Below are 15,847 nucleotides of genomic sequence, written 5' to 3' on the forward strand. Positions count from 1 at the left end.
AAATACAATGCCATTGCCAGGTAGCAGTTAGGACTCTTCAGATGAGGCAGACCTGACCGAGAATGGGTCTCTAACTCTCAGCACCAAAACTCCTCTGCAGAAGGCACTGTGTTACATCTCTAACTCAAAAAAAGAAGAAAATAGACATGCGGCTTGCAGTCACCTCTAACACTCAGTAACTTCCCAGATTAATATAAAGAAAGGGACAAAGGCACACACTTGAATCACTTATCTTAACTCCATTTTATTACAACATCAAGGAAAATAGTTGCAGGAGGAATGAGAATGGAGATAAACAGAGATTAAGCTACTCACAATTTCAATGTCTACACCTTTCTACAGGGTATAAATATCACAAGTTTCTGTACATGCATTGTAGGTTTGCTGCACATGTGTGGGTTGTGTGTGAATGACTTCTGTCTAGGGTATTGTTCTTTTAATTTCTTGACTGATGATGGTTGAGTTTGGTGTCTTCAGGTGGATCAGGATGGAGATCTTCCACTAGGACTGAGACCCAGCCTTTTTCTTCTGGAATTTTCTGAACTGAGACTGGATGGCCACCGCTGCACGTTCTGTCTCTGGTGCATCCATATCAATGTCAAACTCTTCTTGAACTTTCTTCTGCCCATCTGTAGAAAGAAAAACACAAATGTAAGGCAATCTCTAAGCTGAAAATAGGAAAGCAGACAGCAGCATTAGATAAGCAAAGTCGGGCAGGTCACCAAGGGGCACACTCAGAGCTTGAGTGTGGAGACCCCAGCATGAGAGGTTGTTAGCAAAGAAAAATCCCGGTGAGCTTTTGGATAGAGTTCAGAACCCACCATCTTCTGGGTGCCCAAACTCTATACCTGAGAGGGATAGTGAAACTCAAGGACAGTCTCAACACTTCATATATTTCTGTACATAATTTTCTGTCCCCAAAGGCCATCATTTATATATTGTTTTTAAAATATTAGCTGTGCTGTTATTTTCCTCTGATATCTCATGTAGGTACAAGTTAGATAGTGCTAGAGGTGTTGGCCCAGTAGTAGCTGATATTCAGCACAGCTCAGAGGTAACAAAGTAATTCATTAGGTTTCTGTGTATATTTCTATTTCCTATGAGACTTGCTTATTGTAATCAGGGTTTCAATTTTTATCATCCTTATAACCAAATAACCACTTGACCTTCACGGTTAAATTGAACTTTCACCATTTTCATATTTTGTTCCTACAAGGTAGGATTAGCAATTTGTTTGCAAAGGCAGAAGGATTTAACCAATTTACATTGTTGAAAATAGGATGTAAGCCAGAGTGAAGTGAAGGTTCAGGCTGATGTTCCCTTTGTGCTGTATACCTTACAGATGATGCATAGATAGATAGATACAAATGTCCCATGTGCAGAGTGCAGGCAAATAGCGAAACCAAAAAAATCAATACAATTGTCCAATCATGGAAGGGAAAATCTTTTAAAATCCTCCAGCCAGTGAAGGCTACAGATCAGAATCATCAAAAGCATCTTTTTCTTTCCCCTTTTTTATTTTTAACTGCAGACACTGGGGCACCATCCCAGACTCAGGGCTGTCTTCCTACCCTGCCCAGTGGGAATGGTTCTGGAGAGAAGACTGAGTTTGATAATCGATGTCCCTAGGGAGTGGCCAGAAATCTACATTTTAAAAAAGGCTCCAGGTGCAACCAGAGTTGGGAATTCAACTCCCTGTCTACAGGTGAAGTGATGAGCATTGCCCTGTAGTTATCTTGAGCTAGAACTGGGGACAGGACCCACCTCTCCTGGGACCTGAGCCAAGAGACTTGCTGTGCCTGGGCTTGCACCTGGAGCAGGGGATGCCAGCAGCGTGAGGCGCACATCCAGCTGGGAGACCGGAGATTTGGGGCATTTTGAGGCAGGAACAAAAGCCCCAACCCAGGAGCAAGGAGTGGACTCTATTCCTGACTATCACCAAGCATCCTGAGCTCATCATTCAACCTAAATGTAGTCCATTCACTTCCTCTTTCAGTGACTTTGCACAATGACACACAGGCACCAGCTCTATCTGAGAGGAGAGGAAGTTGAGGTTACTTGAAGTAAGGGCAACTTACTCTCTCCTGCTTGCTCTGTTGTCATTCCTGTCCTCCCCCCCGCCTCCGACACCCAATAGATGGATGGCTAGATAGATATATAGATGATGCATAGATAGATAGATACAAATGATGGTTGATATGCAGAAACTGATACAGAAGATAGATAGATAGATAGATAGATAGATAGATAGATAGATAGATAGATAGATGATAGATAGGACTAACAAATGACTAGATAGATAAACAGAAAGATACAGATGATAGATTGATGAGAGATAGATATATAGATAGATGCAAATGATGATAGATATACAGATACTGACACGGCTGATAGATAGATATAGATAGAAAGATATGACTAATAGATGACTAGATAGAAAGATACAGATGGTAGATTGATGAGAGATAGATAATACAGACAACAGATTATTAGATAGATAGGTCAATAGATAAAGATAGATAAATATATGATAGACAGATAGGATATAGATGATGCATATATAAATAGATACAAATGATAGTTATACAGATGCAGATAGATACAGATTAGATAGATAAATAAATGACTAGACAGATAGATGACTAGATAGAAAGATACAGATGGTATCAATAAGAGATAGATAATACATATGATAGATTATTAGATAGGTTGATAGATATAAACAGATGATAGGTAGGTAGGTAGGTAGGTAGATAGATGATAGATAGATAGATGGTAGATACAGATATTAGATAGATTGATAAGAGATAGATATAAATGATAGACAATTAAATATATATAGAGAGAAGAATCAACACTTATTTCATATGTATCTGGTTGGGTGACATTTTCTTTGAAAGTCCTTAAGCAGGCTCCTGTCAATTTTCCTAGAGACTAAGCAGCTTCTATCTGGAGCCTTCCAATAACACCCTCATCTAGGAGGAGAGGACACTGGCTCTGCCTTTGCAAACCTTGTTTTTTGGTTTGTTTTAATTGCAGATTTGCTGCCAATAAAAAAGAAAATCCCTCATAAAAACAGGAATCTTGAGTGCCCCAATGTTTGAGGAATATTTGGTGAGGAAAGGGCATTTTTTTAACCCATAAGAGCCCAAAAGGATACAGAGGGCAAGTGATTTCTTACTGCACCAGGTTGTAGGGGCCCTTTCTTCAGGGACTACTAAAGGGTAGGACCATTGGGAGGTGTAGGAGTTTCCTGTGGCTCACTTGGATATTTTAAAACTGTTAATTAATGTTATCACATGAGCATAGAACCAGAGGGTGTCATCTAGCAAACCCGAAATACAAATGCTCTAGTGCTTATGTTAATAGCAATCAACCCTTTAGTACCAATAATACCATTGGCTAGGTAACATCTATAGCACTGGGAATTGTCATTTTTTATGAGATGGTTTGCAGTCCTAAATCCTTCTACTTCCAGAGGAATCTCTGCATTAACTCTATAGTGATTGTAAAGGGGAAAATATTCACTCCGATTCCAAGTAAGATGGGCGACTTCTCTTTTAGATTCAAAATGTTGCTGCAATCTGAAGGTTTTGAAGGGCCTGATTCATCTTTTTCCTTTTATAATAATGGAAGAAAACAGCAATATTATTTTTTGACAAATGATAAATGAAGATGCAGAAAATTATGTATATTTAGGGAATATATAATGAAACAATAAGGAAGGATCATAAAAATCAATTTTACAATTATATTTTAAACTAATCTCTTGACCAAAAGTGATTTATTGATTCCTACCTCATTTGAAGAATATTACAATGTTTGAAAAATAAACCACTACTATTTAAGGAATTGCTGATTTCTGTTTACCTCTTGGAGTAAAACGCTTTTTGCAGAGGAGAATCTGCCGCTGTTACAGGAGTGACAGCAACTCCTTCCCCTGAACCAGACAGGAGTATGTAAGGCAGAGGACAAGGGACCCGACTGCAGTGGGGAAGAGACAACTAATCTGATCCACTGGCACAGGGTTCAGTGTCTGGAGATGGCTTGATGTGGTCCTAAGCCAGAAAGGGAAGCTCTGAACACCCCAGACTCAGCAGGCAAAGCAGAAAAGTCTGGGGAGGGACCACAGCCAGGGACCCATACCCAGAGCCCCTCTTCAGAGCCTCAGAGCCTGTCAAGGTTCTCCTCAAGTGACCCCAGTAACAGTAACAAGGGCACAGGGTATAGGGTGGCCTTACGGAGAGCCTCTCCAGCCCCATCACTCCCGGCAGAGGTGAGGGACCCACCGACAGCACCAATGGGCCCTGTCTGCTGCTGACACCCAGAGGGAAGCCCTTAGCCTCCTTGAGAGACTAAAGGTCCCTAGAAAGGCAGATTCCCTGAACATGTCCCCCTATGAAGCAATCCCCTACACCTCAGTCTGCATCGCAGTTCTTTATGGTACGTCACTACCAGTTATTTGATTTTTTTTTTCCTTCCCTGGTTTGTCCTCCATCTCTCCAACAAGTGTCAGCTCTGGGAGGACAGGGATTCCATCTGCCTTGTTCCAGCAGCTTACTCCAGGCTCAGCACACAGTAGATGTTCAGCTAAAACCATTTATCTGGGGTTGGGTATGATGGCTCATTCCTGTAATCCCAACATTTTGGGAGGCCAAGGAAGGAGGATTTCTTGAGCCCAGGAGTTCAAGGCCAGCCTGAACACAGCAAGAACTTGTCTCTACAAAAAATCAAAAAATTAGCTGGACATGGTGGCACACATCTGTAGTCCCAGCTACTCAGGAGGCTGAACCCACAAGGTTGAGGCTGTGGTGAGCTGTGATTGTGCCACTGTACTCCAGCCTGGGCAACAGAGTAAGACCCCAATTCAGAATGAGTGAGTGCGTGAATGAATAAATAAAACATTGATTACAAATGAGTCCATTAATTAACATGATAGGCAGCTGCTGAGTGCATATTTGAACCTGAAGGACTAAACATGTGCATTACCCTCCATGGTAACCATTTAATTTCCATCTGTGAGGTAGATCCTTGCCTTCACTTCTTCTGCCATTGTCATGAGAATCTCAACAGACCTCCAAGGGAGTGTGGCTGGGAGGTGTCCTGGCAAAGCCACTGTGGGACCAGCCAGAGGAACACAGTCCACAGATGACACCATGAGGAAGATGGAAACAGTGGCACCTGAAAGTGACATATGGGTAGCTGTGTCTGCTAGGCTTATAAAAGGGATGGACCCAGCTCAGCTATACAAGGCTTAGAGAACACACTTTAAAGGTGCTCAAAAGAGAGACCACCCCCTGCCAACCGGTACAGTCCACAGCTTGCACATCATAAAGCTTGAACAATGCAGAAGAAAATCTCCATAGCCAGGAGAGCATTGCCCATGCTAGGAACCTTTGCATAGCTTCTGTACCCAGGAGCAAGAGGGATGCCTAAATTAGTGGTACAGATAAGACAGATGTCTGTCACTTCCAGATTACAGTGAAACCATTTCCTTTCTATTTCTTTTTGTTGCTTCCTAAAGATGTCTGAAGACTTATAATGGGACTGAGTGGGCTTTCTCTAACATTTTAATGCAGGATTCTGCCACCCAAATTGGGAAAGCACATTGGCCACTAGTACTGACAGTGGCTTTTGGTCATTGTGAGCGAGGACTAGGCTAAATTAAACTAAATTTGGCCTGAGGAAAGAACAGAAACCTAGCTTAGTAGAAAAACTGGCTGGAAATCAAATTTAGGAGTACTGCACAGGTATACTCCAGTAACAAATAACTGAGTCTCAGTCAACTACAGAAGTCAATCTTCAGGCAATCACAGACAGCTAACAGGCAGCTAACTGATGCTAACAAGGCAAAATGCTGAACTGTGGCCAGTTCAGTTGTCTCTGTGTCTCACTTTCGTTTTCTGTCCTTATATGCTGCCTGACCATGTTGCAGACTGGAGTTCTTAGAACATGTTTTGGCTTTGAGGACTACCAGATTTGCAAATGGTCTTTTGCTCAACTAAACTGCTAAATTTAACTTGTCTAAAGCGTTTCCTTTTAATGAATATTTCACCAAAACACTGTCCAGTACTGCATAGTTATTATTTGTACATGTCTAGAGCTCTGGAATGCCACCATTTCCCCTCTGTATAGATATTCTGGAATTCTCAAACTGACTACAAAGTCAAGAAGATATCAATTCACTGATTTGATATAAGAAGATGGATTGGAGGGTGGGGGAAACCCAACTTCTTATAGCTTAGAAGAACGGCTCCCATAACTGCAATGCCCTGTGTGCCTGGATGGGCCAGGTTCCCCAACAAGTCCTTTGACTTTACCCAACTCTGCCAAGTCCATCACCTAGAAGACCTTGCCTCAAAGGAAGTGAAAATCAAAATCTACCCTGCTGGGCAGTTGACATTAACTGCTGCATTATCTGCCTACCTATTTATCATATGGTGCACTCTTTCTTTCTCTCTCCCTTCCTCCCTCCCTTTTACCTCTCTCCTTCCCTCCCTCTCCACAATCCCTTTCAGCAAAGAACACAGCTACAAAATGATCCCAAGCAATGAGGCTTTTCCGCCTCAATGGAAACTTTATTAAACCACCAGGACCTGGCACAGAGCTCTGCCAGTGGCCCCAGCATAATGAAGAAATGATGTTCCTTGAGGCTGAGAATGTCTCATGATTCAGTTTTGCCATAGCCTTCCTCTAGAACGCAACACAGTCCTATTAGAGTTTATACTTTGCACTAGTGTAGATATTTCTTATGCTCCTTTCTTGAAATACTGCCTTTTCTTTGCAGAAACTGAGACTGAAAGTGCCCTCTGCTATTATGTGTTTTATGATGTCATAAGAGAAAGTTTAGGTAGCCCTTCCTTAAGATAAAATTGTAATAAACCACTCTTTATTGAGCATTAAATAGATCCTCCCTTGTATACTTAAGTGGATTTTCTTTTACAGATCATTTGATGAGAAAATGTAAAATAGAGAATCATAAATATGAAAGTAAGGAACTACTGCCAGATGAAAATAATCCCAAATGAATATTACAGACCTCTGATACTGTCATGAAAATTCAAAGAACAGAAAAACAGTTTGCTGTACTAAAATTCCATCTGCATGTATCTATCTGATAAACAGAGTCTAGTACCAGAGTAGAGGTTCTCAAATCAGTCTTGCAGTCCATCAAAGGTACTTACCGAGTACCAGTGTTAGTATTCTTGGATTGTCAAAACAAAACATCACTGACTAGGTGGCTAAAGCTAAAAAATTTTATTTTCTCACAGTTCTTGGGGCCAGAAGTTTGAGATCCAAGTGTCAGCCCCATTTATCCTAAGGCTTCTCTCCATGGCTTGCAAATGGCCGTCTTCTTGTCGCATCCTCAGATGGTGAGGCGCACATCCCTGGGATCTCTGTGTGTTCAAATCTCCTCTTACAAGAATACCAATGCTACTGGATTAGGACCCACCCTAATAGCTTCATTTAGCATTAATCACTTCTTTAAAGATGCTATCACAAAATACAGTCATATTCTGGGGTACAGAAAGTTAGAGTTCCTACATATGAATTTGCGGGGGGTGGAGTGCGGGACACTATTCAGCCTATAACAGCACCTAACCTAATGTTTGTGCTTTATAAGCTTTGAAGTAGTTTTGGATTCTTTGCCTTGTTTGACTTCTGTAATTATTTATGAGAACTGCAGGAAACATTTCTTGTTCCCCTTGTCCCCATTCTATAAGGGCCTTTCCTAAGATCACCTCGTGAATACTGGCCACGGCTGACTCAAAATCCAGGTCTTCTTCAAAATCTTGCTTTCATTCTGCCATATTGTACTACTTTCAGCTCCTTAGGTTTAGGCCAAGTTGACAGACTTCTGTATGGACCAATTCATGTAGTTCTCGGGAAAAATATGTCTTACATGGTCCAAGTCTGAACATGCAACCAGCTTGCAAAATTCTTTTGTTTACCAGGCAATTCTGAAGAACTCATACCAAATTAATTCATTCAGCAAGTGGTCTGGAATGCCTAGGACAGCTGCCACTGTACTGGGGACTGGGGAGATAGCAGAGAACACACCCAAGTCCCCGATCTCCTGAGGAAATAGAAACAGAGTGGTAAATGCACAAATAAGTAATAAAATTTCAGAGATTCCAGAAACAAAGCAGGATGCTCCTCTGGAGAGATTGGTTGTCGGGTGCAGCCCCCGGGAAAAAAAATGCTGGGAGGGGGTACATTCCCAAGGTGTGTATAAAACCCATCTCCCCCAGAGGAGCCTGAAGCAAGGGATCTTCACAGATGGCAAGAAACAACACATTTTGAAAAATTATTCTTCAGCTGTGCATACACAGCCTAAGTGGCAGACTTCAAATAGTTATCATAAATTCCTAAGAAATTAACAGACATGAAAAGTCATTGAGGGCATGACAGAGCTATTCAGGGATCCTGAACAACCCAAGAGAGGATAAAAAGGGAAGCATAAAATATATCATATTAACCCCTAAGTTTGGTAAATGAAACTCTTAAATGTATTTGTTTCCAAGTTTATGATGATGCAAGGTCATTACCTGGATATACTGGCAGTAAGTCATGAACACAGCAACTTTTAGTTTTAATACACATGTGCATACATACAACACATTACATACACACACATACCACACACCCATATCTCTCTCTCTCTCACACACACACACACACCATACACACTCACACATGCCACATACACATCATACCACACAAGCACACAGCACACACACATATCCATCCTATACTACATACACAGCATCACACACATACGACATACCACACACACAAACACACACCCCACATACACTCATATATATAACACACAAACACAACATACAAACACACATCACACCATACTACACACAAACATATAATACACATGCACACACTGTACACATGCACACACTCCACACACACATATATTCAAACCACACATACACCATTACACCACACACATCACATATCATACAAAACACACCACATCACATACACACATCACACACACCTACCACCCACATCACAGCATAACACATACACATATCACAAACTCACACACATTATACCACAGACACTCACATACACCACACACACTACATCACATACACACAAAGGCAAATGCTTTCATTTACACCTTTACAGTTCCCCATATTTTAAGATTTATTTGACAGAAGCAAATTACCTCTTAAGGCCTAATCCTGTAGATCAGAAATTTGTGCGTAAGCAGTAAATTGGGATATAATTGTCCCGAGTAGGAGTTTTCCTTCATTAGGAATCACAGCACATAGCATACTATAAAAGGACCTAAATTTTAGCACAGTATAAAGAAATAACAGTCATTTAACTTAAGTATGCCTTGCAAATGGGGTATTTTAATAGCAAGGCTCTAAGAAGTCCTACCTTCTTTCAAAGCATAATATTAACTTTGAAAGAATTAACATCTGTCAATTGTGTTGCCCTTGATACAATTAAGCTAATTGACACAGAGGGCTTGCCCACTTGCCCTCCCAGAACCCTCTTCATTGGGGATCCCCTCCCCCACACCAAGGCCACCTCTTGGGCAAGGAGAGACAGTGTGGTTTCTTTCATGAGGATCCAAATCCTTTCCACTGAGGAAGGGAAAGCCAAAGAGACCGGTAAGAAAACCAAGTAAGGATTGGATTTCGTATCCCTGACATCTCAAATTGGATGAAGACACACTCAGAGAATAAGGCATCTAGTGTTGGGGAAAAGGTCAATTCCTCCAAGGAGAAAAAAAAATAAAAATAAATTCATACACATTGTGCATAATAATACTGGCACAGATCATCACATTTTATGAAGTGCCAGTAAAAAACAAAGACAATAAGTTCTTTAGAAAGCTGGGAACAAAGCACCCAGACAGCCACAGTGTCCTCCCACCTGAGGTCCTGAGTTGCAGGCCCTAGGCAGCTGGGAGGAGGTGAGATTCCAGCAAGCCTGCCCTGAAGCTTAGGGCCACTTCTCACTCCTGCCCACTGGCTCGTATTTATTGAACAGAGGCTGCTGGTGCAGAGAATTGCAATTTTCCAGGTCTTTGCTAAGAGGCAGAGATTAATGCGAAGTCAGGCATTAACAGTACCAGGCAAAGGGACTTTCTGCATCTATTGTGCTATCTAAATCAAATAAAAACACAATTCCCATTTCTTTTAGTTTTCTACTTACCAAGTCAGTACCTTCTTTGGTACTTAGAGCTTTCTCCAAGAGAAAGCAATTCCCTTTTGTACTAAGATACAGGTATCCTGAAACCCACAGTCTTTGAATGTTCGAATTGAGTCTGGTTAATTCAAAACCTAATTTGGTCAACTATTTGGTCAACAAGGTCATCTACTTCTAACTATTCTGTTTTTCTGGCTCCCACCCAGATGGATCCTTGCTTATATAAAATGCTCAACTGTGATAATCAAATACAAATACATGGGAATCAGTGGCAATGAATGAACACTGAGGACAAGATCAAACCTTCCTCCAGATTCATTAAGCTGAGGAAGAGTACAAAGAAGACATAAATGTTATTTTTAAAAATAATAATTTTTCTATTAGAAAGGCAAAATTCATTTCTAATTGTATTAGTTTGTTCAGACTGCCATGACAAAGTACCACATGGTGGAGGGGCTTAAACAACAGAAAGTTATGTTCTCCTATTCTAGAGACTGGAGGCCAAGGTCAAGGTGCAGCAGGGCTGATTCCTCCTAAGATCTCTCTCAGGCCCCAAGAAGGCATCCTCTCACTGTGTCCTCACATGGTCATCCCTCTGTACATGTCTGTGTCCTAATCTCCTCTTCCTACAAAGACACCAGTCAGATTGGATTAGGGTCTACCCTAATGATCTCATTTCAATTTAATCACTCCTGTAAAGACCCTATTTCCAAATAAGCTCACATTCTAACGTGTGGAATGTTAGTACTTCAACTTATTAATTTGAGGAGGACAAGGGGGGCACAATTCAGCCCATAACACCAGTCAAAATGCCTACATTTTCTTTTGCCTTTTTTTTTTTTTTAGAAATCATAATTAATTGAGAGGACAGAAAAGCTTCCACAGTGGGAGGGGACCCAAGGGAGTTGCCAAAAATGCCGACATTTTCAAGCAAAAAAAGAAAAAAAAATGAAATCAGTGAGGTATGATGAGAAACAGCTTCAGTAGGGACAGCTTGAATTCTAGTCCTGACACTTGACTGTGGTCAGATCTGCCTTCCTGAGGTTCAAAACCTTGCCTGGGGTTCTTTTTCTCTTGAGGTCTTTTAGCAGGACAAGGAGAGCAGGTGCACAGACATGCTTTGTAAGGTGTCAGGGTTTACCCCAAATACAGGGACCTCTTACTTGAGATGCCAATGGGCAACCTGGCTCTCACAATACCCTCCCCTTCCAGCTTCTCTGTCACTGAGGCTGAGAAGCCAGAGGAAGTTCATCTCCTGGTGTTCCAGGAGTATAAGTCTGCTGCCTAGGGTAGGTCCAGCCAGGCAGGTGCACAGACAGGATCTGCAAAGGCAGAAGTGAGAGCCAGGTGGCCACCAGACATGAAAAGTCCCCACTTCTGGCAAGCACTAAGGCAGAGGGATTGAATTTCTTTGTGGCAACTGTAGAGACATCCCACTGCCCAATGCCTGGTACTGTGTGCTATGCAGTGTTAGGAACAGTGGAAGAGCCTACTAGAAAGATCCATCGTGTGACTGAGTATCTTTCACTCTCATTGTTCTCAGGCTGGATTCTCTGCCTCTCAGAAATCCTTAAAGATAGTGAAGCCCTTTCTGCCGAACCTAGCAAGAGTAGACTCTGTTGTCTGCTTCACCATCTCCTACAGTCATGACCAGGTTACCTCAGGGCTGGGGGAGGAGAGGAGTATTATATTAAAGAATATATGGCTGGGCTCAGTAGCTCAGCCTGTAATCCTGCATCTTGGGAGGCTGAGGTGAGTGGATTGCCTGAGACCATGGGTTCGAGACTCGCCTTGGCAACTTGGTGAGATCTCATCTCTACAATAAATAAAAAAACTAGCCAGGTGTGGTAGCGCATGCCTGTAGTTTCAGCTACTTGGAAGGCTGAGGCAGAAGGATCGCTGGAGCCCAGCAGGTCAAGGCTGCGGTGGCCGGGAGCAGCCACTACACTCCAGTCTGGGCAACAGAGTGAGACGCCAACTCACACACAAAAAAAGAATATAATATATCTGTGCTTTTAGGAATCAGATTGCAAGCTTCCATTTTGTTTGCCTAGAAAATACTTACTGGAGAATAACTTGAAGGGAAAGGAGCAAAATAGAACATTTTGGGGATGAGAATGACACACCAAATACCTCCTTCCTCTCTGAGCACATGGTAAGCATTGAAATTCCTTCCCGGTAATTAGCAGCTAGCTAGCCTAACAGCAAACCACAGAAAAGCCACAGTTTGCCCTCCTTCATGCTCTGACAATGAAAATTCACTTCCGCCTGATGGGGCGGGGTATAGACAACAAAGGAGTTGTCTGACCTTCAGCCCTTCGTGCAAAATAACCAGGTGTGTAAGTGCCAAATAAATTCCAGGAACAGAAATATGCTGTGGCTGAGTTCACTCACTGCCTTTGTTCTCCCCCTTTTTCTTAGTTATAAAACCCCTGGTTTGGGGCTGAGCACATGGGTGCTCAGACAAACAGTTTTCATACTCCTTGCTGGTGGGTGTGGCCACACAACTAGATTCTTGCCAATATGATATGGAGGAAGAAAAAAAAGAAATATTAAAATGAAGTTGACAGACATCCATTGCCCTTTTTTCCCTTTGTCCCTATTGGTTTTCTGCTGGCTGAGACTGTAGGTGCAATGACTGGTGCTCAAGGAGCCACGCTGAACCATAATTTTAAAGTCTTAAGCCAAGAAAAGCAAGACCGTATCATATATGCCTGATGCTCCTTAAAACTACCCTGACTGCCCTCAATTATCTACCCCCAGACTCCTTTTGTACGAGAGAAAAAGAAACTTGTCTATTGTTTGAGCTGCTGTTACTTTGGGGTTTCAGCTTCTTATAGATGAACTTCATCTACCTATACATATGTTTCAATCAGTGTAAAATTCATCTAGAAACATTTCATTTCAAGTTGATAATAGAAATTTAAATATATATCACTGTGCATTGCATGAGTTCATTTTCTTCCCCGAACTACGTCCTTTTTCTTATGCTGTAAACGTCTGTCCAATTTCTGATATGGGCAGTCATTCCTTCATAGTATTCAATACCTAAAAACCCCAAATAAGACTGGTCTTGGTGGTTAACACCTGTAATCCCAGCACTTTGGGAGGCCAAGGCAAGAAGATTACTTGAGCCCAGGAGTTCAAGACCAGTGTGGGTAACATAAAGAGACCTCATCTCTACAAAATTTTTAAAAAATATAACCAGGTGGGTGACTCAAGCCTGTAGTCCCAGCTACTCAGGAAGCTAAGGTGGAAGAAACAACTGAGCCCAGGTTACTGAGGCTGCAGTGAATCATGATAATGCCACTGCACTTCAGCCTGGGCAACCGAGTGAGACCCTGGCTCAAAGAAAAATTTTTTTTCACAGAAATACTTCCTTTATATTCAATAGCCATTGGCAACCATCACTTTGAAGCTTCCCGCATTGTGTTATCTTTTTTTTTTTCCTTGAGGAATGTCACCTTCTCCCTCCACACCCTTCCCTTTCCAGTTGTTGGAAGCATGTAGCTTTTCAAGAGCCTGAAAATATAAGACATGAATGTAAGCAAGTACAGCACTAGGGAAGGTGTTCTCCCTAATCAAGTTTCAGCCCACTGCCTTCATTCTGCACCAGGTTCATTTATTTCTTGCTAACATAGCTTTGGAATAATTGTGGTTTTCCTCTTTATTTTATATATTACCTGATTTTACCAGGTATCAACTGACTCTTTTGAGGATGCTTACTACCTTCTAGGACTCACGTGTGTCCCTAGCTTCTAAACTTCCAAATATCACTTTTAACAGATTAAACTCTATGAATTTCACCACTGTAGAGAATTTCATAAAGTTCTCCAGTTTTAAGTAGAAAGAAAAATCAAATGCAATCATCATTACAGGACATTTTAAAGTCATCTCAAAGGAACATCAATTGGCCTAATTAATAGAGAAACCTCACTTCAACTCACGGAGTTTCTTCTAATTCTCCTCTCCCCCATAATTTTAGAGAAAATTCTATTTTAAAGAGGAAAAGGAGAAACCAAGACAAATGAAATGCATTCCAGGACCAGTGCAGAAGGAAGAAAAAGGCTAGCAAGAACCCCAGAGCTTCCTGAAAGACGTGAAAAACAAACAGCAGCACGACTGAGAAATCATCACATGCACCAGAAAGGGACCAACACTGTTTTTTTGATGCTGCCTCATTTGAATTGCTTTTCTCCAACAATGTGTGACCTGCCTCCTGGCTTCCTCTCTGGCACACATTTTTGCATTTTTTTCCTCAGCCTGGCCATCAACTTAGCTCTGGGCTGTGCTGCCCCATGAGACACTTCTCCACTCCGTCTTGTTTTTCAGCCTGGGCTTCTAATCTCAGCATACAGGTGTTTTCCTATGCATATTTTCAGGAATTACAAGCTTTCTTAAACGCACAAGGCTTTTCAATAGATGGATTTGTCATATATGAAACTTAACATTGGATACAAATCTCTGCTGGGAACTCTGAAAGGGGATCTGTGAAGCAAAGCCAGGACCACGTCCATCCTGGGTCTAGCCGCAGTCGAGCTGATGAATGCCTGTTTCTGAGCAATGCCTCAAACCCGTAGTGTGTCAAGCGCTTTGTTTCACTCTCTGCACTTTTCATGTGTAGTGGGAAAACAGAGGAGCAGAAATAGACATCACTGTACGCTAATTTCCCATGTTTTAAAATACCCTTCAAATGTTCTGAACAGGACAGAGAGTTCCATGTTGGAATGTCATAATGACAGGGAGGGCTTTTACCGGTGTTCATGTATATTTATGTCTGAACAAAGACGTGTTCTGAGTTCCAGGAACTGCCGCCCTTAAGCAGTGAAACTTCACACACTCTGGTTTCCTGATCCACAGTCACATCCCCACATCCCTTCTCCTGGGATGTTTGAAGCAAAGACATATCGCTTCTATTTGCTTTTTGTAAACGGCACAATCTTAAGAGCTCATGGTCAGGCACTTGGTGATTTGTTGGGAGGACATTTTTAGAGATGGGTCACCTTAACCTTTGAATTTTCTTCTTCTACTTAACCAGGAAGATGAGTTCACATATTTATTTTTTTAAAGAATAAAATTAAATGCCCAAGAAGGAATAAAATTATGTGGTATTCTGGACTAGATAAGTGAATGAAATATAGCAACCTGGACTCAAGAAGATTAAATAGAGTAAAATGTTGGTTTTAGTTTTAAGCAACAAATAATAATGTTCTGACAACTAATCACCTCAAAAATGAAATAAGAAGTGCTTTTCAGGTTGTGAAAGTTCTGAAGCTCCAGACTTGTCTTATATTAATTCGAGGGGATGGATATCTGGGGAGAATTCAGACATGGGCTGATTAAATGGCCAATTAACCAGGGCCTGTTTTATGTGACACTGTGGTAGCAGATCAAGGTCCCTGCCCTTTGTGGGTGCCATCAAAGTCTTCCTATCCGAAAAGCTCCTACAGGACAAAAAAATAAAGCGGAATATTTTTATTTATTTCAAGAATTCCAGACAGTCCGGGAGCAGTGGTTCACGCTTGTAATCCTAGCAATTTGGGATGCTGAGGCGGGAGGATAGCTTCAGCCCAGGAGTTCGAGACCATCCTGGGCAACATAGCAAGACCTCATGTCTTAAAAATAAAAAAATTCAAAGCCAGAAAGAAATTTCCAGTGTCTA

At 41.6% G+C, this 15,847-nt stretch overlaps 1 protein-coding gene across 1 annotated transcript in view; it reads right to left on the reverse strand.

Annotated features, from left to right (window-relative positions):
* Window positions 1-224: 224 nt before the first annotated feature.
* The window catches only part of PCP4 (Purkinje cell protein 4), a 63,700-nt gene continuing 48,077 nt past the window's right edge, over window positions 225-15,847 (reverse strand). Inside the window, exon 3 of the mRNA XM_008068449.1 lies at window positions 225-629. Coding sequence (XP_008066640.1) covers window positions 502-629 — 128 coding nt within the window. The 3' untranslated portion in view covers window positions 225-501. The remainder of the gene's footprint in view (window positions 630-15,847) is intronic.

The sequence above is a fragment of the Carlito syrichta genome, unplaced genomic scaffold (assembly GCF_000164805.1).
Source record: "Carlito syrichta isolate Samal-C Ts95f unplaced genomic scaffold, Tarsius_syrichta-2.0.1 Scaffold310954, whole genome shotgun sequence".
NCBI classification, from domain to species: Eukaryota; Metazoa; Chordata; class Mammalia; order Primates; family Tarsiidae; genus Carlito; species Carlito syrichta.